We start from the raw sequence: 22,963 nt of genomic DNA on the forward strand, positions 1-22,963 counted from the left end.
CAGGTCAAGACCGTACTCTTTAATTTACAGAGACCCAACAATTCCCCCAGCAGCACTTGGCGACAGCGGTAAGGAAAAACTCCCCTTTAACGGGTAGAAACCTCAAGCAGAACCCGGCTCTTGGTGGGCGGCCATCTGCTTTGACCGGTTGGGTTGAGAGAGAGAAAGAGAGAGGGAAAGGGGGAGGGGGGACAGAAGAACAACAATCATAACAATAACAATAAGTATAAACAGCAATAGCCAGGGAAGGATGCCATCAGGACTGTGAAGGACCGCAAAGGCTCGGCCCAGAACCCAGGGTTTCCTGTGAGATGAGAAAGCACAAAAAACTCCGGGGAAGAAGCAAAGTTATTGACATGCATTGATGTTACATGAATGCATACAGATAGAGAGGAGGAGGAGGAGAGAGGAGCTCAGTGCATCATGGGAAGTCCCCCAGCAGTCTAGGCCTATAGCAGCATAACTAAGGGCTGATCCAAGGCGAGCCTGGTCGGCCCTAACTATAAGCTTTATCAAAAAGGAAAGTTTTAAGCCTACTCTTAAACATAGAGAGGGTGTCTGCACCCCGGACCGAATCTGGTAGATGGTTCCATAGAAGATGAGCCTGATAGCTGAAGGCTCTGCCTCCCATTCTACTTTTAAAGACTGTAGGGACCACCAGTAAGCCTGCATACTGGGAGCGCAGTGTTCTAATGGGATAATACGGTATTATGAGCTCTTCAAGATATGATGGTGCCTGACCATTAAGGGCTTTGTAAGTTAGGAGAAGGATTTTAAATTCTATTCTAGATTTTACAGGAAGCCAATGTAGTGAAGCTAAAATGGGAGAAATGTGATCTTTTTTTCTAGTTTTAGTCAGAACACGTGCAGCTGCATTCTGGACCAGCTGGAGAGTCTTTAGAGACTTGTTAGGACAGCCTGATAATAAGGAATTGCAATAATCCAGCCTAGAAGTAACAAATGCGTGAACTAGTTTTTCTGCATTTTTTAGGGACAGGATGTGCCTGATTTTTGCAATATTACGTAAGTGAAAAAAGGCAGTCCTTGAGATTTGATTTATGTGGGAGTTAAAGGACATATCCTGATCAAAGATAACTCTCAGATTCCTTACGGTGGTGTTGGAGGCCAGGGTAATGCCAGCCAGAGTAGCTATATCATTAGATAATGTGTTTCTAAGGTGTTTAGGGCCAAGCACAATAACTTCAGTTTTATCTGAATTTAGTAGTAGAAAATTGCAGGTCACCCAGGTCTTTATGTCCTTAAGGCATGCTTGGAGTTTGTTTAACTGATTGGTTTCATCTGGCTTCATTGATAAATATAATCGGGTATCATCTGCATAACAATGAAAATTTATGGAGTGTTTCCTAATAATATTACCTAAAGGAAGCATATACAAGGTGAATAGAATTGGTCCAAGTACAGAACCTTGTGGAACTCCGTGTCTAACCCTTGCCTTCACGGAGGATTCATCATTAACATGTACAAACTGAAATCGGTCTGATAAATAGGACTTAAACCAGCTTAATGCAGTTCCTTTAATGCCAATTATGGCATTGAATGAAAACTATCTAAATCTACAAGGCTTCAATATTGTAAAATAATAAAACAGAAGGTAAATACAACAGGTCAGAGGTCCAACGTCTACTCTGATCATGGAAAAAAGAATTACAGTAGGCCACCCAAACCTTTTGAGTATAAAATTCACCAATTGTAATAAAGTTCTAAAAAAAAAAAAATTCACCAATTGTAGACTTGAATGGTTTGTAGTTTTCTTATAGATGGAGCAACTGCAGTCAGCTTGAATTTCTGAAATTCTCTTACAATAGTTTCCAATGATGAAATGGTTTTGGGGTGGAAATTAAATATTTAAATGTCCTTATAAAGCTCTCAAAGCACTCCTCCATGATTGGCTCAATGTGCTGCATACACTTGTGGATTTACAAAATTAAATACACTACTTCTGGTGGAGCTTCACATCTTTGAGGAACCCAGAAGTCGTTTATTTAACCATAGTTTGGCAAACTGTGTATTTAGACTTTTTGGGTAACCTTAACTTTTATTAAGTTTCGGGTGTGTATGTATTTCACAATGAATCAGATCAATCAGATATCAGAACAAGAAGTATTCATTTTTTCCAGTAACTGTTTAAGTTGGACAAGTTGGCCTCAGTCCAGAGGTACAAGTGAATGATTTAAACAGATCCTCTGTAATTAGATGATCTTAACACCTAAGAGTATAACATCCAGAGCCTTATTAGTTCTGTGTTAGGCACAGAGGTTTTAGGTCATGGAGGTGTTAAGGCCACAGTGTCCCTAAAATACTGAGTCTTAGCAGGGGAAAAGACAGAAGAGCAGATCAGGGAGATTTTAAGTATCTTACAGCTCCTTGAATCCCTTTAGTCACAAATCACCTAGTGACAGAGTTCCCTTGAGGACATGCCAATAATACATAAATTATTCTTGAATTAATTTGACCTGTGCTTTCTTGTGTGACTGTAAAAGAAAGTGAAAGTGAAAGAAAAAAAAATCAAAATCTGGTGTTAAGTAAAATAATGGGGGCAATCTGAAGTGTTTTAATATGAAAAATTTGAAGAAAAATAAACGTATGTTGAGATAGTTAGTTAGTTCAGATATTTTAAGCGGAAACCAAGGCAGATCTAGAAAGAGTGAATATTTAACTAAAATTCATTATATGAGATTTGCTGTCAACATGTTACTACATTATGGGATTTATTTGAACATTTTTGCTTTCATCTGTGTTTATGATCTTTTAAACCCCATGTCTGATGTACAGTGGTAATTAGTATTGGTTAGTGAGGTGGAGTAAAACCACAGTCGCCTACATCTTGAGGTTCTGTGCTGCTGCATCTTGTTGACAATGTAAAGACTCTCCGATGTCGGAAGGCTGCCAATTATGAGCTAAGCTCTTTAGTGGTTTTACTCCAGTGACAAGTTATTGATACAGTCTAGCCAAGGATCCCATTTGGGAAGTTTGTAAGGCAGTAATCTGTTGATTCACAGATATAAGGTTTATCAACTGCCTTTCTCCCCTCCATTGGCTGTTGACCTCCCTCACCCCATTCCCTGTAGGATTGCGCCAATAACATCTATCTGAAGTGAGCAATGCTGTTCCTCATGAATCAAATGTTGGGTGATAAGTTGAAGAGTATTGGAGATGACGGTAAAGCAGGAGCAACTGGAGGAGTCCAAAGGCATGTCCAGGGAGGAGTCTGAGTACCAGAGGCAGCTGGCGGAAGAGAAGTGAGTAAGCAGAGACATGCTTTTATTATATCATCCGAGTAAAACTAATCGCTGTGCAACAAAAATAATGTCTATGACTAGTGTAGCACAACACATGTGCTGAACTGGAGATCCTGATAGAGAATATGTACACATTCCAGAGATCTTAACATATTTAAATGCCTAAATGTTTTAGTTTGAGTCACAAAGCACTTAAATAACATTGAGCTATTTTTATGGACAAAAGTGTACATAATTAATGTGAGAATACTTCCTACTGAATTGTTGAATAGAGTGGAAAGCTGTTGTAAAGAGAAAATATGACCTACATGTCCATTAAGCAGGGATTAGCATGTGTGATTAGTAACTACAGTAGGCTCCTACTTCATGTTTGTCTGTGAGCCACAGACATAAACAAAACAAAAGGCCTCACACCTTCAGATAACAGTGGAGGAATGATACTATACAGTACTGGTATACAGCACTGCTTTAACCCTAAATGTCCCCATTTGAATGGGGACCAAGTATGGCCAATGACACAAGGTGCTATTGCGATGTGAGCCATGTTGGTAGACTCAGCGTTTAAATTCTCCTTCTATGATTCATTGTTATTGCACAGAAGCTACCATTGGCGTTTCTAAGTGATGACACTTGTTACTGATGTTGACTTGACAATCACATAACCAAAAAATTAAAATTAACAGAAAACAGTTTACCAGTTATTACCTCTTTGGGTAATAACAGTTCTTTTTGGTGTTTAGGTTAAATCAATATGGCCATAAAATGCTGTAGTTTGCAGTACTAGAATAGAGACAGTTTTATATTAACGTTAAAACAAGAGAGGGAATGTTTTCACTGACGGTGATTCCTGAATTTTCTGGTATTATTATAAAGGAATTACACTAATATTGGCCCGTTAATATTGTGACAACAATATCTGAATCTCACTATATTATTCTTGTGTAATTGCAAAGATGTTGCACTAATATCACCCCATTATTCTAGATTTCTAATATCTCATTTGATGTCTGGATTTTTTTTTTCTTACCAAAACGTGTGTGGGTGTGCATTAGACAGTTTGAACTCTCTTGCCTGTGTGGTTGTGTGTGATGCATGTGTGACATCAACGGATGCAAACAAGGCTTATAAGGTAGCTTTAGGTGGGGGTTTATTAGCTTGGGGCTCAAATTAGCCGGAGAAGCAGATTAGGCTCCGCGTGTAATAACCTGTCAGGGCTCGATTTCAGGAAGCTACCATTAAACATGTCTCTTAGGCAGTGCGCTTTAAAACAATAATTTTTTAATCACTTTACAATCTCAAGTAATGCTGATGTGTTAGCTGTCTTCAATTAAGCAAAAACAACAAGCCTTAACAAGCCTCATTCTCCATGTGACAGTGTGGAAGCCTATGTAAGTCAGTTATGTCTTTAAATGCAACTACAACAGGGGGTTTAAGGTTTATTTAAATTAGATGGGTTCACTAATAAAAAGGGAAAAAATATATGTATGCATTTTTGAAATTTAATTTAAAAATTATTTAAGCTATACATCTAGCTATAGTGCTGTACTAGAATTTTTTTTTTCGTAATCAGAAAAATATATATTCAATATATACAAAAAATTCATCTGCATCTTTAATATTATATTATTATGCAGTTTAGGAGCACATTTTTGAGTTTTTTCTAATTAAAAAACCTATGATTCTAATTAAACATACACATCAAAACTAGGGGTTGGCTTACTTAGACCACTTGACTTACTGAGACTATCTGATTAAACTATTAAGGGGAAGCTGGAAGAGTCCTCATTTTGATTTATCCAGATAAGAGACAGTGTGTAGGTCTGTGGCTGAGTCACAGTTCCAGTAAAACCACACATTATTGTTAGTGGTGAAATGGATTTGACTACACCTGATTTTTAGATAGATTTCAGGGACTTTGCTTTGTCTCCAATCTCTGTTATTTGAATAGAACTGAAATTCTGGTTCAAGTTTTTGACAACACACAAAAGGGGAAATAATGCATGACACTGTATTATACTGTTTGTTAGACCTCATGAACTGACGATACATAACTACTCGAATGTGCCTAATGACGCACATACAGTGAATGCTGATATCTTCTTCATGTATACACGGCACAGTCTTAGAGGGGAATGAGGTGAGTACAGCCCCGGCCAAGACACCAAGTACCCGAGGAGATGTGCCAAGCTGCAGCTCTTGGTGTAGTTAATCTCATTAAAAGAGGGTCAGGGCCCGAGCAGACCACCCTTAAATAGACATGGGTCAAATCTAGTACCAATATGGACACGATCCTATAGCAGTGTTGACAACCCTGCAGGTAGCTCAATTTTTCCAGGCCAAACAGGTGAATCTGGGTGGAGAGGGTGGAGAAGTAACAGACTATTTTCTGCATAAGTTAATTTAACTAAACCCTACTATTTGGTACATGGTATGGAACATGGATGATATTCTTTTGTGAAGTGAAACTAGATGAAACCAGGGCCAAACCTCAACCAAACTAACATACCAAACCCCTAAAAGCAACTGTATAAATGCATTAGTTTTTAACTGAATTAGGCCCGGATCAACTTGCCTTATGTAGCAAATAAGGACATGCATTTGTTGAACTTCTGTGTCAGTACAAACCTGGGCCACAAATGAAGCAGCAATCAGAAACAGTAACAAGATGCAATCATCATCCCTTGTCTTTAGTAAAAAAACAAGACAAGAAAGGTTTAAAATTTTGACATTTAATTGTAGCACTGCACCTGCCAATTACTTTAATTTCCACCACCAGACAAGTGGAGCCAAATGTATAATTTTTAATGCTTTGCTACCACCGGTCATTGGTGTTGGAGAACTTTGAATAACATTGATCCTCAACTGATACAGAACCATCATGACAACAAGTGGTGTATTGGGGTTTTGAGTAGCAGGTTTTGTTACTTTTGGGCTAGGGGGAACTTAAGCATCTTAAACTGTATGTCTCTTTGATCATAGCTTCCCTATCAGGCCAATCTGTAATTAATTTTAAAATGACAAAACACAAACCCAAATTGTGTCCTCCTGTGACGTTTTAAGAATAAAAATGTGAACGATGAAGTACAAGCATGAAGGAAATTCTATCACATGTTAATAAAAGCACCAGGATCATAAAATGGGAGAGACTTCATTCTCACAGCTCCACATGAGATCAGATGAATGAGGAATTATAGGAATTACAGCTTGCTTAACCAAATCAAAACAATACAGTGTGAGTAGTTGATTGGATCAATAAGATAATGTTTCATAGTATAATCTCATTGACTCTGGTCAGGTGTTCCTGGTGCGAATTGTTTTCCCTTGCTAACAACATTACTGTAATGTGGTAATGCTGCTGATGATAAGACACGGATGTTCAAGGAAAGCTTTACTCAAAGCCACCTGCTTCTTTGTCCACCCGTTAACCTTTTTAAGTCCTGTTCTTATGTTAAGACTCATGTGTTTGGCTTAGGCTTCTTGGAGAAGGCAGAGTGAAGACACAAAGGATACATTCAGGGGATGCATTCAAATGTGCAACAATATTCATACAATTTATACATTAAATGGATATCTGCAGCCATGCCGGAGGCTCTGTGAGGGTGTATACAGGGCTTTAGGCTAAATGCTAACATGCTGACGTTTAGCAGGCATAATTACCTTGTTAACCATCTCAGTTTAATAGGTTGATAAGCCTCTCTGAAAGCAAAATTATTATAGAAATGTTTTTTTTCCTTTTAATCGAACTGTTCGTCACAGGCAAACATCAACATGTTGCTGCAATGGTCTTAATGTTACATTTAAAAGCTACAGTTGTGGGGGTGGAACATGAGTTTCTTTTATAAGTATTATTATTATTTTATTACAATTGTTGATGTTGAAGGGAGTGTAACTTGGAAGAGACAGATGCACTATAACCATGGTGTCAGCTGACAGATTAGGGGAGAGTGGACAGACAAATTTAAAAGTGCCCTGTGGCGTTTTCTTGTAAACAAACAAAAGTTATGTTTATATTGACTGTTACTCACCAAAATACATCCATGTTTACTTGCTTACATTCCTCTTCTCTGCCTTTGTTGGCACATTGCTGTGTTTCTTGGCACATTATAGCCACCTGTAGATCAGTGGAAACAATTACACAATAGTGTGAAACAATTGGTAGGACTGTGCATCGTGTCACCCAAATACATGAGATGTGATGAGACAAACAAAACAGGGACACATTCATTAAAAAACTACTGCTCCAAAGAGCTACTAGGGGTCAGAAACTCCACAGGGTACCTTTAAGTTTAACAGAAGCACACAAGAAACTCTTTAAAGCAACATTATGCAACTATTTTACCTTAAAATAAAAACTTCAAAATTATTTTGATGGTATACTGATGTGTAATAGGGAGAATGGCACCTCTTTTATTCCAACTCTGCGCCCTGAACGCCTGTTCTTGCACTATGTAACTTGGGTTGAGTGGGTATGATCACCCATGAGAAACAGTATAGGGTTTTTCCATTGGCACTTTTGGCTGTGCCGGGTCAAACCAAGTCAAAGTCACCTAAACAAGTCGACACAGCAACAAGATCTGGAGATATTTGGAGCTATTCGTTCATTTGTTGTGAGAAATACTGCAAAGAGGAACAGTACAAGCAGAAACAGCCACAGTTTGATGAAGAGCTGCAGACAACAGGCTCTTAGTGCATTTTCGGCCAAGAGCACATCTCCAACAGGTAGCCTAAACGTATTTTACCTTGCGGTGAGGGTACTGCACTATTGTAACGACTGAAAGCGATCAGGCAACAGCAAAATAAGGCTGATATCTGAAAGTACAAACAGGAACACAGGAGAGAAATTTCAAGTGCACTGGTGTGACCAATGACAATATTTAATCATACTTAACAGATTTTGGTTGCCCTGTTATCAACAGAATTAAATGCATCAGCGTCCTGTAATTACCACTTGTGGCAGCAGAGGACGCTGTTGCTGATGCTCAGCAGATGTTACATAGTCTTGCTTTAACACATGAAATAACCATCAATGACCTCAGTTATGTCCCCTCAATGAAAGTCATGTCGCAATACCTGCATATTTACTCTTCTCATAATTATATTAATTTTCATACAAAACAGTACAAAACATTTAATATTGCCGACCTATCCAGAAACTGAGGTCGTCATTCTGAATATACAGTAAAACTATTTTATTTCATTAGTCCATAGAGTGCTCAAGATAGATGACACTGACCTGCCAGAGGACCGTACAAAAATGGTGGAAGAGGATTAAGAAGAGGACACTACTAATGATAAACCAAACCAAACCCAGGCCATAGTGATGGAGATAAAGCAGACTGCTCAGGAAAAGTGTTTTCTCATGTGCCTACTATTCATTTAACCTGCATTTAACCCAGACTATTCCTAGGCCTTCAAATATGTGGTCATATTAACTGCAATGTTAGACAATTCAAGTACAATGTAGATTTAATAGCTATTGATTTTGATCCAGAAAGTCATTTCTTTTTTAGAAAATATTACAATTGAAAACTGATTTGGCTATGGAGGGCCGCTCTACCTCACAGCGCTTACATTACTTCCCTAAATTAATTTGTCATCTCCATGTTAGAAGTCCTTAGCTTTATTCAAAGTGGGATTATTAATGTCATTAATGTCATGTTATTGATGTCTTTTTATCTGCACGTTAAAAATATTAATTTAACAGTCTTTGAAATAGTATGAAATGCTCCTTTTTGTGTCGTCTCCTCAACGACTATGTTTAAAAGATAAAGATGTTAAATTAGACTTTAAGTGAAGGAAGTATTAACCGTGGGTCAACAAGTCCTAATCTGGATGAGTAGAGGGAGGGTTAAACTCCTTTAACTATTGTGACAAACCAAAAGATTAAAAGATAAAGTACCTGAATGCTCTGAACATTTCTTTTCCCCTTTCCTAATGACTTTGTCTGCACCAGTTCAAAATATTAAATAAGCAGGATTCAAAGTAGCATAGTAGGACAAATGCATGGGATTAAAAATAAGGAAATTTAGGAATACGTCCCATGCAGGAACATCAATGATGCACTCTTATCTCTATCTGCACACCTTGACATAGCAGGTATGTTGAGTTGCTTGTACTGCACCTATAAGGAAAAGCAAATAGATTACATACATCATCGGACATACTGTTTAATCTAGGATTAAACTTTTACCCTGATACCTGCTTGGCCCCTCTATCGCTAGACACTAATTAGATTACTAGTTTCGTTTAATGTACATTTTTTAAAACAATTATAGCCTTTTTGGATATTCTGAAATGACATTTTGAAATTCTAAAATTAAAAATGTAACTTTCATTATGTCTGTAAACAAAGCCTAAGCTTGAAGCCAGGTAAAATAAAAAAAGGTTATTTTATGTACTACCTCACACAAACTGATAATAGACTTGCACTTCTGACAGTACAGACTGTTCAGTATTTGAAAGAGTCAGCTTCCCCTCACATTTCAGCCAGAGCTGATCACATGGTCAGTCGCTCAGCATTTTACCCTCCCTTTCCATCATCTCCCTGTCATCCCCCTGCTGCTCCCCATCCCCCTTTCCCCCTGTAAGCTGACACAGCGCCTTTAAACATTATCCGCTTTCTTCCTAATAGGATCTCAGGGGCTTAAATTGTCATCTGATAAAACTAAGGAGCTTGATAGCTATGCTGCACCCTCTTAACCAATTTGTACTCAATTAGGATAATGGGGAAACAAGCAAAGAGGGACAGCTTTAATATATTAATGTGATAAAATGATTATCAATTTCGCTTGCCAACGACTTGGGTGGTATTAGGAGCCTCTTGCAGGTCTCATATGAATATTATCCATTAATGTAGTGGGCAAAACAATAGATGATATTAGAAACATCTGAACTAGATCTGAGTAGGTGTTAAACATTATGTGTCAACAGGTGCATAGCATTTCCAAATACAGATGTGGACACACAAAGGTCACAGTAAACATTGTGACTTGATAAACAGGTGTAATTTATAAGACATTCAGGTGTATCATTTCCAGGGCTCTGGCAAGAATTATACATGCTGGCTCACACTATCACACCTAGCCATCATTAATGCTAATAGTTATACCTGCGTTTTTCTTGCTACGACAAGACCACCATACAGATGCAGACAACTGCAGTGACAACGCTCTTGGGTCAGCCTGGAGTAATCAATATTTAAACTGAAATAAACTGTATCAGATTTCTTAAAAAAACACATTTAATGCATACAAGGTGGGATCTTGTAGCATCTTCTGACATACAGCTTTGTTCCCCTCATTTTAATATGTAAATATATAATATTTTTTAAATGTAAATATTTATTGTGTAGAAACGTAAAATTGATGTATACATTTGCTTATGAGGTTTGAAAAGTCTTCAAGAAGTCAGAGGACTTCACCCAGATGTTTTATCTGGTTAAACATAACCCTGACACTGCTAAGTGGGAATTTTAGAAGGTGTATTCGACAATCAGCTGAAGTCGAAGTCAGGTTAGCTGAAACGGATTGCAGATACATGTAGTTTGCTGAACATGTGAGAGTCAGTTGACAATACCACCTGATCTTTTTTTATATCACCATTACGTACTAATACACTGTTATAAGATTCAATGTTGGTTTGTAAAATCATTCTGATACCTCAAAGTTTCTGACATATACTATATATATTTTTACATATCTTTTTATGAAAATCATAACTCTCTAAATTTTGTGACAACTGGATGTTCTGAATCACACACAATGAATCTTCTCACTTGCATCACTAATTGATGACACTAATTATCATCCTCTAAGTCCATTGACTGTCTTATGGTATCAGCTTACTAAAGCAATTAATGCTTCTTTCAATGTTTTATCTTGCTAAAAGACAATTTCCAAAATAGAAATCCTGGTTGACATGACAGAACACCTAAATTAATTTGTGATAATGTTTTAAAATATTCATGAAAATGCCTTGTTAACTAATGAATAAATTAATGAAGAGCACACCTTGCACCCTGCCAACACACATTGACTTTCTTTACAGTAACCATATGGCAGAGCCTGGGCACATGCCAACTCCTTTACTTTATTTCTTTCTTCTAGTAGCAAAGCTTGTTGTTCACAGGCAAAAGTAATGGGCTTTGCAGTCTTTGCTTTCTTGGAAAACAACCTTGACAACGAAGAAAAGGTGTTCAGCCAAAGCCACTTAACCCACAGCCATTCTGCCCATAGAGAGCATTGGCAATTCAGATCAGTGTTGCCAGGCGGCTTTAAACTTGTTAGTATTCAAAATTCCTCGTCTGCTTAGGCATGAGACAATCATGCAGACAAACTTTCTGGGAATCTCCCTGAGTCTAAGAGGATGGCATATTCATCGATGGAAGACCCTCATTAAGCGTCTTTAATAAGTGTCAAAATGTATTTAAAAATTAATTATAATCAATAGTTATTATTTTTTACACACACCGCCTGTTAGACACTACAGCAAATTTTCATGGACTGCTAAGTCTATGAAAAGTGGAATGAATATGAACATGTAATAAATGTGTGCCAAACAGATTTTACTCATCTTCTTGGTAATTGTAGGCATTTTCAAAAACAATGCCCTATTGCAAAAATAATCCACATAGAACGCATGGCAGAGTAAACAAATGAAAACTTAAAAACAGTACTTCCTTACTTTCAAAGCAGTCTGGCAGTCCTAATAATGACATTTATTCTTGGAAACTTTACAGTATGTATAAAATCACTGAATATAATAAAAGTCAGTATTTGATATATGATTTGTTGCATGGCTGATGCTTCAGACTTCTCTTAAAACCACTTCAGAGACAATTTTTTTTCTTCAATTTTTTGCTTTCTCAGATTTTATACACCTGACATTCTGTAGGAAAAACTACCTTGTGCACAACTTTTCCATGCTGGATTTTGCTTTTGCCGTGCAAAGAACTCCTAAATATATCTTCAGATGGGAGGAGTGAGGTCAGAGGAAATCTCTAGTGAAGTCTTTAGGCTCATTAAGGATAGGATTGATCTCTGCAACACCTACTGTAGCTGCCACAGCTTTGGTTGTGCCAGCTGGCAGAGGAGAAACTGCAGGTTGCAGGATAAAATGCCCCCAATGCCCCCAACCCAGTTCCACTGTGAACCATTAGAGCAACAAGATTATTCATAAAACAGGGCCACACTATTTGTTATTTTTTTATCTGACTCATGTAAACAATATGAGTATGTGTCACAGTCTCAACTGAAACACTTTAAAGGGGCTTTAACAGGACTTTTAATAAGGACAGGGTTCAACATTCATCTTGTACACTTATTGCTCATACAGTATTTGAAATGATTAGGTTAAATGGTATGGGAGGATTGTCCCATTTTACTTTTCTGGACCTAGATGTTGTTATTTTTACTTCTTGTCACTCCCTCTTGTATAAACATGAAAAATGCAGGATGCTTTGACTATTATTACTATTATAAATCGCATCTTCTTAGCTGTGTACTATTTATAGTAACTCAAGTAGACAATTCATCTGAATAGGAAACCTTCATAACATTGCTCATTCTTTATTTCCACAAAAAAATTGTCATTAAATTTGCTTTCAACCACAAGTGATTCATTTATTTTTCCAAATGCAACAATGCTCATAAAGAATGGTCTGCTTGAAAAAAAAAAAATTTATGAATACAAGTCTTTACAGTCTGTAGCCATTCAAGTTAAAAGTCCATCTCTGTGTCTTTTCTCCCTTACATTGTCTATAATGAAGGGATTAGTGGAAACTCTCAGTACAAGCCATTATCTTTCAAACAATAGATTTTTTGAAAGTTTTGTCAAGGCTTCATTAGCAATGGCCTCCCTCTGTGGTCTGAATGCAGGACACATTTGGAGCAATTACTTGACCAGAAAACAACTGTCAGTCATTCTTAAAGGGGAAGGATTCCAATTAATAAACCTCTTAAACCCTTTGGTTTTACTACCATTCCCCCGCAAGCTTTGGTGTCCTGTGTGGTTAAGAAGAGTTTTGTCAGGAGAGAAAGAAATTACATATGCTTGTTGCACAGGGCTCCAACAGTATGTCCTTTGCTCACTTGTGTGCAGGGGATTTCAAGGACTTAACAGGGAGGAACAAGTGCCTACAGTAGATATTGTCATTTGTGTACTTATGGACTACAGAGACACGATGTGCGCAGCGTAACTTGTGATAGAACCTTGAATGAAGGTAAGATTAATTTATTTACTTTCTTTATTGTGCATTTTGTCATTCATAACAGATACTGATGTATGGGTTTCCATAAGGTTAATTTGTTTTCAAGTAAGAGATTAAAATATTGTTTAAGTGCAGCTTGCTTTTTGGTGGCTCACAAGATGTCTTTGGGTAGATTTTAAACCAAATTACTGCATACTTATGTAAAAACTTTAAAAATGCTGAGGTTAAAATGTGCTATGTAGATAAAAACTGATGTGAATCAGATTATTGGGTAATTGGGTTTGTTTTTCTAGACACTGTAAAAATAAGATATGCACTGATACAAAAAGTGTCTGTGCAGAGCAAAGATTCTTCACTGATTCACTTTAAAATTCCTCCTACTTTTATCAAGGTTTGTTGACAAAATATTGCCCTGCTTGTAGTCAACAACATATGATCGTAACAGAACTTTTACAAAGATAGCATAATTTGATGAAGTTTCTTGAGGTAGAAAAACATTGAATTTATGGAGGAAATTAACACTCACTATTTGAAGTACTTGTGCTACTTTAAGTATCTTAACAATCAAAACAAGGGAACTTGCTGCCAGAACGGATCTCATTTCCACTACAACAACTGAAGCCTATAAAGACTAACAAGCTATTCAGTGATTCATTAAGTGTACAGAATGTGTCATGTCATTTTTTTCTTTTCTCTCACTTACTCGTTTGCAGACAAAGATGTGAGTTTGTACTGCTTTTTCACAAAAACCATATTCAACCTCACTGAAGTGATCCCTGAAGAATACGGCCCTCACGCTTCACATAAGGCTGTTCCATTGCATGTGACGCAGCTCTCTACAACAACTGCTCTGCCTTGTCTCATTTTGGGGTTTTTTTTCCTGACAAGAAAGAGAGAAAGTATCTCCAAAGGCTCGGATGCATTTGTCAATGGATACGCTCGGAATAGTGGACGACAGTTGCCTGGACAACTATGATATGGCAAAAGGTGCTGGTTCAAGCACTGGAGGTAGGGTCCACAGCATTGATGTCATACTGGGATTCACTAAAGACCAGGACCCTTTACTCCATTCAGTAGGAGATGATGAGGGCCAAAAAGCCAACGGAGAAAACCCACAGCACCCTGAGAAGCAAGACCCATCAGATCCCTATGGCCATCTTTCAGAGCTGCGTGACAGCTCTCAACATTCTTCCTATCATGGTGAGTCTTTTCAGAAAAGAACATATTGTGTTGTACAAACAGTCTCAGATGCATTTCTTCATGATCACAGTAAGTTCAGGGATTTTATCTTAGACTGTGCAGAGAGTGACATTGGACATATATAAAGTTTATTGAGGTCTCTTGGTGTATCTCTGGTTTATAATGCAATACTCCCACACTGTTTTCCATATATGTTGGACCAGTATCCTTCCATAACAAAGTTCAATATCATGATGGTTGTGATTGTCTGTAATGACAGCGATGTGTAATAGTAATAAGGGCAGCAATTTTGGTGAGTGCAAAAGGAGGAGCACAGAACTACATTTAAATGAAGTTATATTTGTGTGATTCTATCTTAAGATAATACAATAGTTACCTATGATTTTAGGTGACTGGACTCTCATATTTACAATACAACGATAAAAATACAAGAACCAGCAAAAGACAAGCTTGACCGATGGAAAACCTGTGTTTACTATACTTCTGTGTTCAAGCTATACTTCTGAATCTTGATTTTAATCTTAGATGTAAGTTCTAAAAATTCCTTGAATCTATAAATGGCTTATACTGAGAAATATATTCAAAACCACGAAACAGTGTTGTTGTTTTTTATCAAGTGGAAACACACCATCATTTTAAACAGAGGACATTTTGATTTGTTAACATAAATTGTGGTTACATTCCAATCAGATGTTATAGTACCAGGGCCCTGGCGCTGTGCATGCTAGCCTCCTGGCACACCACAAGTGGACCAGAGCCATGTAATTAGTTACACTTGTACTCTACTATGTCCACTGCAAGAAAAGTCAATTCAGCTGACATATCTGTTGTCTTTGGTAATTTTGAGATGTTGAGCAAATTCAAAATAATTAGAGCAAAACTTGTTAAGTTGGTTGAAATAAAATATTTAATACTGTATGTGATAGCAATGTTCTGCATATGTAGGATGTAAAAGACTTTCTAAATTTAGCTTACTCTGCTCCAGACTTGTTTATGTTTAATAGCTTAAAATATGAACAGTATATTGTCATCGGAACAACCTATGTGACCAGTAGAGACCAGATAGAGCAGTTCTCTCCAATGGAGGAGCTGGAATGCATGGGAAGTGGAGAAGCGCATTATGCAACAAAGATGATTTGTTTTTTTGAGGTTTGATGCCTTTTTCTGTTGTGAAAACTCTTCACTGTTGTATCCCATTGTAAACAATACAAGCTGAGCACTGCTTTGACTTTTGGCATGCTAAAAACTTGTTGCTGATACCTTTGAGAGTTTTATAAATCAAAGCATAATTTTGCAACACTTTTGATCCCTCGGGCAAAATTAGCTTTACTTTATTAAATTTTGTCCATAAACAAGATTGATGTGGCAGTTTAGATACTTATATGGTGCTTTACCCTAGAACTTAACATAATGTGGAAAAAACAAAGGTTTTTTTTTCATTCAGCCCCACCCCCCAAAAACAGCTTTTGCTGCTTGGCATCATTATTCCAAACCAATGATCTGTTGACCATCTTGCTTAAAACGATTTGGTATGATTAACAAGCTTTGGTGCATCACACACATGGCTCACTTGCTCTACATCCATTTCTTGGAAGACACAATCTGGACTATGACTGTTTACTTGGCTTGTGTAGAGGCCAACTAAAGTCCCTTGTTAGATTAGAGGAGGCGGGGACTCACAGGTTTAACTGGTAGCATCTGTTACTATGGGATTACTGCAGGGGAAGAATTCAGTGAAAGACGTGATGTCATTTGGGCTTGCCAAACCCCTGGTGTTCTCAACTGTATAAAGGGCATCAGACATTAAGCTGTTTTTATCACGAGGAGAAGAGTTAAGATTTCACTTAAGACGTGTGTGTTGAAAAGCTACATACATTCATCTTGAAATTTTAAACAATCACATCATCTTAAAACTAGACATAAGATAATTTATTCGACTACAGAGAAAGAAATAAAAGAGCAAGAAAAAGTTTTACTTCTAGTGTTCAGAATACGAGGCTATTTCTATGTTTTACTGTTGTCACAGAAAGCAGAATTAATGAAATAGTAAGAGAGGAGAGTGACCCAGTTGTTGGAAATGCTGTGGAATGTGAACCATGTTTATGCAAATCTGACCCCGATTTGAAAGGATGCAACTTCTTACAAGTTTGGTGTCCAATGCTGCTGACATTGGTAACAACATTTCTGGAAAAAATAGGATTATTTTGTGAATTGGTCCTCTGAGAAATTATTTGGCTGTGGTGTTCAGCTGTTATTAACAAAATATTTGAATCATTTAGAATTAATAAATAGGGGTGAATTCTGAAAGATTCCCTGTGCTGTATTGTAACTGTTGACATTATTACTATTGGGTATTGCACAAAATAGAAAGTCTCTAAACTGATGTAGCCTTTGGCTGAGCCAAATAAGATTTGTCAAAATGGTAGTGTTGCCAAAATGTAAAGACTGTTTACTGGCTACAAGTTGCACACCTGTTGGTTGTTTAACAATGTTACATTCATTTTATTAGATGTTAAAAGATATGAATACTGACGTCCTACTTAACCCTGATTTACACTTAAATTTTTGTTGTCTATATTTTTGTATGTTACTAATGAGGCAGAATTACTCATTCAAGCAAACAAGTATAAATTGTTGCAATATGTAACACAGCATAATCATATCATAACCCTAAAGATGTAAACATGTTGCCAATGAGGAGAGCTTTTTAATTTCATCTTGGTTTCTGACATCCACAATGAGAAAGGCAGCTATAACAAACATTCTTCCCCTTCAAGTGTGAAAATTTCAGATGGTTAATGATGCCTATTTTGGTCTTTCTATCTTCTTCATCATTTTAGAATCAGACCTTTTCTCCAGTGACAAGTGTGACGGAGAAATGAGCAACATGCAAAAGGAGGAAGACATTGCTGAGGGATCTCCCGACATGGCCAAAGAGGAGGAGCACGCTAAAAAGAAACACAGAAGGAACCGTACGACCTTCACCACCTATCAGCTTCATGAGCTGGAGCGAGCCTTTGAGAAATCTCACTACCCAGACGTCTACAGCCGTGAGGAGTTGGCAATGAAGGTCAACTTGCCTGAGGTTCGGGTTCAGGTAAAGACTGTGATATCCTAATCTCCAGCATACCACATTTAATCATAAGATAATTTATTTTATTTTGCACCTAGCTGCAAAAACAGTTGTCATTTTTTGGGACAAATAGGTTTAATCTACAACAACTCTCATAAAACCACTGTTCCCATCTCTAAATCTGTTTCACTACAGCTCTGATTGGCAACAGAATCAGACATGTATATTATTTATTTCAAGGATGTATTTAGATTCAAAACCGATTCTTGATTCAATAAATAGAAAGTGGCGCACTATTTTTAGGCCAGTGCATTGTGTGTCAAACTATTGATTTGTGTCCTTTGTCCACTGAACTGAAATATAAAACATAACTGACAGATACGCTAACTGGTCTTGATGAAGGTCACTGTCTGACAAACAGAAAAAAGCAGAGAAACTTTTGTGATTTAAAAAAAGTTAACTGCATTCATTTTGAAGCATGTTACAGTCTTCTGCCTGTATTAGAATAATCACATTAAAGTGTAATTTAATGACCAACATCACTAGTTAAATATTTTTTGCAAAAACAGAAGTTGGTGTGTGTGTAATGGGAGTAAGAGGGGAAAAAGTGTTGGGTCTCCAGTAGTGGAGAGCAGCCTCTCGGATGCAACGCTAGTACCGGGAAAAGACATTGCACAGAACATTTAACATGAAACCGACTACAGACTGAGTCTTTTTCTTGGTTGATTTTGTGAAGTGTTGCAATGTGTGTTGGTCAGCCGCTCTCATTTGCTAGTGCTGGAGTTTGATGCTCCACTTCACTATCATTAGTCTCTGAGTGATGGTGCACTATCACAAAATACTTTGTCTTGGAAAGCTAATTATTACGTTATTAACTTGAAAATGCGCCCAAAGGCTTGCCTTTTTGTAAGATGAACTACAAGATTACTCTTGCATGTGCACGCTGTACACTGTCCAGGGGCTGCATAACCCATCTGTTCAAAACATAATATTATTAATAAATACTGTTACAGAAAATGTTTTTGGCCGTTTTGAATCGATTCAGAATCATAGAAGATGAGAATCTAAAATTCTTATGTGAATCGCGTTTTTCACACACCCCAAGTGTTACCATCAGACAACACAGTGTGGCAGACAGCTCAAACCCTCCGAGATTGATTGCATTTTTTCTGATGATGATTTTTGCCATTGTGTCTCAGTGCCTCCATGACACTGCACCATCTGACCTCATTGCATTTATCTCTGTCCAGGTGTGGTTTCAGAACCGGAGGGCCAAGTGGAGACGTCAAGAAAAGATGGACACCAGCACCATGAAGCTGCACGATTCCCCTATGCTATCCTTCAATCGTCCACCGATGCCTCCCAACGTGGGGCCAGTGGCTAACCCGATGCCCCTAGATCCCTGGCTCACCTCACCCATTTCCAGTGCCACACCCATGCATACCATCCCAGGGTTCATGGGCTCACCTCAGGGCCTGCAGCCAGCCTATCCGAGCCACAGCTTTCTCAACACCCCACCTGGCATGGTCCAAAGTATGCAGCCCATGGGCCCACCTCCCTACCAGTGCCCGCCCAGCTTCAACGACAAATACCCAATGGAGGATGACAGGAGTTCCAGCATCGCAGCACTCAGGATGAAGGCCAAAGAGCACATTCAGTCAATGGATAAAACCTGGCAGCACATGTGACCTGATGAAGCACTTTTGAGTTGCTCCAGTGAATGTTTACAAACTTCTTTTCGACTGTTTATTTCATACAACGGAGAGGATTCATGAAGACAAGGAGTTCAAAAGTCAGATATTTTTCAATGACACTAAAGAATAACTCTGGAAATTAATTTCTTGGGATTTTTTAAAATTCACTTTAAAAATGTTATTAATTTTGTATGAACAACTTATCAACCCTGAGGGAAAATGATCAAACCTCTGTGGGTCAATTTTCTTTAGACTTGGACGGGAAAGAGTTTTCCTGCCTTATACACGACTTTTAAAGGACCTCCTTACCAGACATATACATTTTAACTGCTACACTGTTTGGGAACACACTCTTGTTTTAATAAAAGACAATCCTCTACATTAATGTTTTGATCGACACTTCAAAATTATGTGTCAAGACTAATTTTGTATGTTTTCATGCATTTCAGACAGCACCAACAAACTGCAATATAGTATATGAAAGGCTAAGTGGAGCCTTGTAGCAACATTTTTGTATTTGGAGTTATAACGTGATGACAAATTTCAGCAATTTAAACAAGTTTCCTGTCTTAAATGTGGGGTGTTCTGACTGTTATGTGGATGTGAGGTACTTTATAAATGAGGTAATACTGACTTTAGTCTGTGTACCTTGTTGTAAGATTTTGCTGCTCACTTTAAGTGATAATATCTTCATGAGGATTGATGAACACTGCTGCGCTTTGACATGGTTTGCTGGTACAGTTTCTAGTTCTCAAAATTATATAGCTTTGGTATAAATTTTGTTTGTTTTAACAGATTTCTCTCCCTGTATGTCTGTTTGGTTGCGTTTACTCTTTGTCCATCTTTTGAACAAATGTGCACCAATGGTTGGTCATTTCTACTATATTTTCTACTATAGTTTCTTAAAGTGAAAAGAAAGTGGGCACAGATGTGTATTTCATAACCTCTTCTCCCACATACATCTAAGTTTGATTTGGGTTTAAAGGCAATATTTGTATTTTTTTTACTTAAATTATTAAAATGGCCTTTTGGAGAGCATTTAGACCTGATGGGGGAGGTTGTCGGAAGTCACAGAGCGTAATCTGGCTCAGAGGCTAATTTAAACAGACAAGCATACCTCTTAACACCTAATTACTGCTTTTAAAGCGATTAACCCCGGATTCTCAGCCATAGACAGGATGCCCTCAGATGCACCTGAAAAACCCTTTTCAAGACCTGATTAACTTTGCCCCTCCCCTCAAACTTGCCAATTTATATTATCTCTAATTTACAGAAACAGCACAACATATCAATGTTCTTTATTGTGCACTGTCTTAATCTTCATCCTTGGTAAAGGATGCTCCTCATTTCATTGTTGACAAAATATTCACTGAAGTCAGGTGGATTTAGAGTGAGAAAGTTAATGGGAGCTGGCAACTTCTCTTACCTCTTGAAAGTAGAACAGTTTGATGTAACTAGAGGGAGATGACGTTGAGATGACGTTGCACTGACGCTGCTCAGATAAATACTGTGAGGTCATGGTGATAATGCGTGTCTGTTTTTATAATGTATTTGGTGTGTGTGCATTGCAGTGATGCAGAGGGGTGCTGGGCAAGCAAAGCACTATTGAACACTCTGGCTGTGCTTTGAAGCAAATCTATCCGTCAGTGGAAATCTACTGTGGACACCATAATGAAGTTTAAGGAACAGTTATCATCTACATCACTACAGAACATTAACTGTGTATGATGGCCTTTAGAAATGGCAGCATCTACACTGTCAGTTTTATAGGTTTGGTTTTATATTTAGTTATAATCCCTGTTGACAACAGTGGACTAAAAGCCAAAGAAACAAAAAGGCACATTTCTTATTAACAGAGAACACATTTATGAATGTGTATGGTTGTTTATTATTTTAAAGCATTTTTTTCATCAGTTTTCAACATTATTATATACTAATTTCTAGTCCTTTCAAGTTTTTAGGATGTGACTTTCATTTTCCATGTGCAAAAGAAAAAATAAAGTTACGGTAGCACCACTGTAGAAGCACTTCAACTGTGGATCTTGTTTTTCTTTCCACACTCGCATTAGTAAGACACCAACATGACTTAGTGCCGTTAATGAGCGCTGGTGTACAATAGGCCATGTAAGCTGTGACAGAGCGAGCTGGCCTGATGGAGGCCTGTTGTGTTCGTTCAGGCCTGTGGAGCTTTGCCAGGCCGTTAGGCAGATGAAACTCCACTCCATCAGGCCCAACCAGGGGTGTCAGGAGGCCCCGCCTGCTAGGCTGCAGAGGCCACAAGGGCTCAAGCTCTAATTGCCCTCCAGTAGCCTGCGTGGCTTAGCTGCCCCAATTTATTTTGGATGAAGGTTTGCATAGAAGTCTATTTTGCATGTGAGCCCTTTACAGGGATGTATTAGTAGGGTAGATAATCTAAACTTAACGTACCAACCATCTTGTCTGACACAGTCAACTTCTGTTTTAAGTTGACATCAATCATCAGCTTCTGTCATATGCTTCAAAACTTTTATCAATAGTAAAACAGACGTGGAGGTTGAGGGTAGGAAACTGTTAAATATTGAAACAGTGGTTTTAAGAGACGTTCAGTATATTAGGGAAGGAACAATGGTGTGAAAGAGGTGAAAATGAAAAACTCTTCTGTGTGCAATGTTATGCTTATTATATTTCATTTGGGCCCTAAAATTGCACCAGAGCACCACATGAGCTGACCAGAGGGACAGAGAGTAAAGTGCTGAGAAAATAGTAGAAGACAATAAAATATTTTTGCACGCACTGGTTTTTAGTCTTAGTGAGGTGAATGTATCAAGTGTGCTAAAAGCAGCTTTGCAGAGGTAAAGAAGTGAGTAAAGCCCTCTTATTTGCACTAGTATGACTGAAAGTGTCAAAGCCAACTACTTGCTCAGGCAGTATTGCATTAGTAGTAGACTGATGAAGAGTTGGTTTCAAACAAACAAATGATCTTTTACAATATATCACTTAAAATGGGACAAAAATAAACACTGATGTTAAAAACATTTATTTTGGAAACAGTCATGTTCTAGTTTTTACATACTTAATGGGCTGCTACTGTTCAAACCTTTAAGAATGTGTTTAAACTAGATAGAAAACTTGCTTCCTGTCTATACATATCATCTCACAGTAAAGTAGTAAGAGTGTTTGAATGTAGATATCCTGACCTTGTTTTCCAGCTACAATTTTAAAATGCTACTTTGACTCAGGGCACGATATAAGTGAGTCATGAGCAGAAGGCTCTTTATTTAGATGACTTTTGGGACAACATAATAAGAAAATAATATGAGGGTGTTCAAACAGTATGTAGGCCTCCTAACACCTCTGCACTATGAATAATAATTGCCCAGAACAGGTATATTTGTATACTGTAAAAAGTTCATTTTCTGACTGTTTTACTATTAGTTGCTACCCTTTAGTTTTGCAAGGAGAGCGTATACTAAACATTCATATCATTAATATGTCTGAGCACTGAGCTGTTTGGCATTACTATCAGTAGAAAGGATATAGATTAAAAGTG

General features: G+C 37.7%; 1 protein-coding gene and 1 pseudogene across 1 annotated transcript; both read left to right on the top strand.

Moving 5' to 3' along the window:
- Window positions 1–1,484: 1,484 nt before the first annotated feature.
- LOC121908313 lies at window positions 1,485–8,640 on the top strand (annotated as a pseudogene).
- A 4,708-nt stretch (window positions 8,641–13,348) lies between these two features.
- LOC121908938 (retinal homeobox protein Rx2-like) lies at window positions 13,349–21,358 on the top strand. The gene is made up of 4 exons (XM_042429272.1): window positions 13,349–13,479; window positions 14,181–14,667; window positions 17,508–17,764; window positions 18,991–21,358. The coding sequence occupies exons 2-4, from the start codon at window positions 14,385–14,387 to the stop codon at window positions 19,426–19,428; spliced, it is 978 nt and encodes a 325-aa protein (XP_042285206.1). The 5' UTR covers window positions 13,349–13,479; window positions 14,181–14,384; the 3' UTR covers window positions 19,429–21,358.
- Window positions 21,359–22,963: the final 1,605 nt, after the last annotated feature.

The sequence above is a fragment of the Thunnus maccoyii genome, chromosome 12, assembly GCF_910596095.1.
Source record: "Thunnus maccoyii chromosome 12, fThuMac1.1, whole genome shotgun sequence".
Taxonomy (NCBI): Eukaryota; Metazoa; Chordata; class Actinopteri; order Scombriformes; family Scombridae; genus Thunnus; species Thunnus maccoyii.

Bases quoted from the DNA above. Each gene is read 5' to 3' on its own strand.
- LOC121908938 (XM_042429272.1), top strand. From the start codon at position 14,385: ATGCATTTGTCAATGGATACGCTCGGAATAGTGGACGACAGTTGCCTG. The intron at 14,668-17,507 runs GTGAGTCTTTTC...TCATCATTTTAG, and splicing joins TCAACATTCTTCCTATCATG to AATCAGACCTTTTCTCCAGT. The intron at 17,765-18,990 runs GTAAAGACTGTG...ATCTCTGTCCAG, and splicing joins TGCCTGAGGTTCGGGTTCAG to GTGTGGTTTCAGAACCGGAG.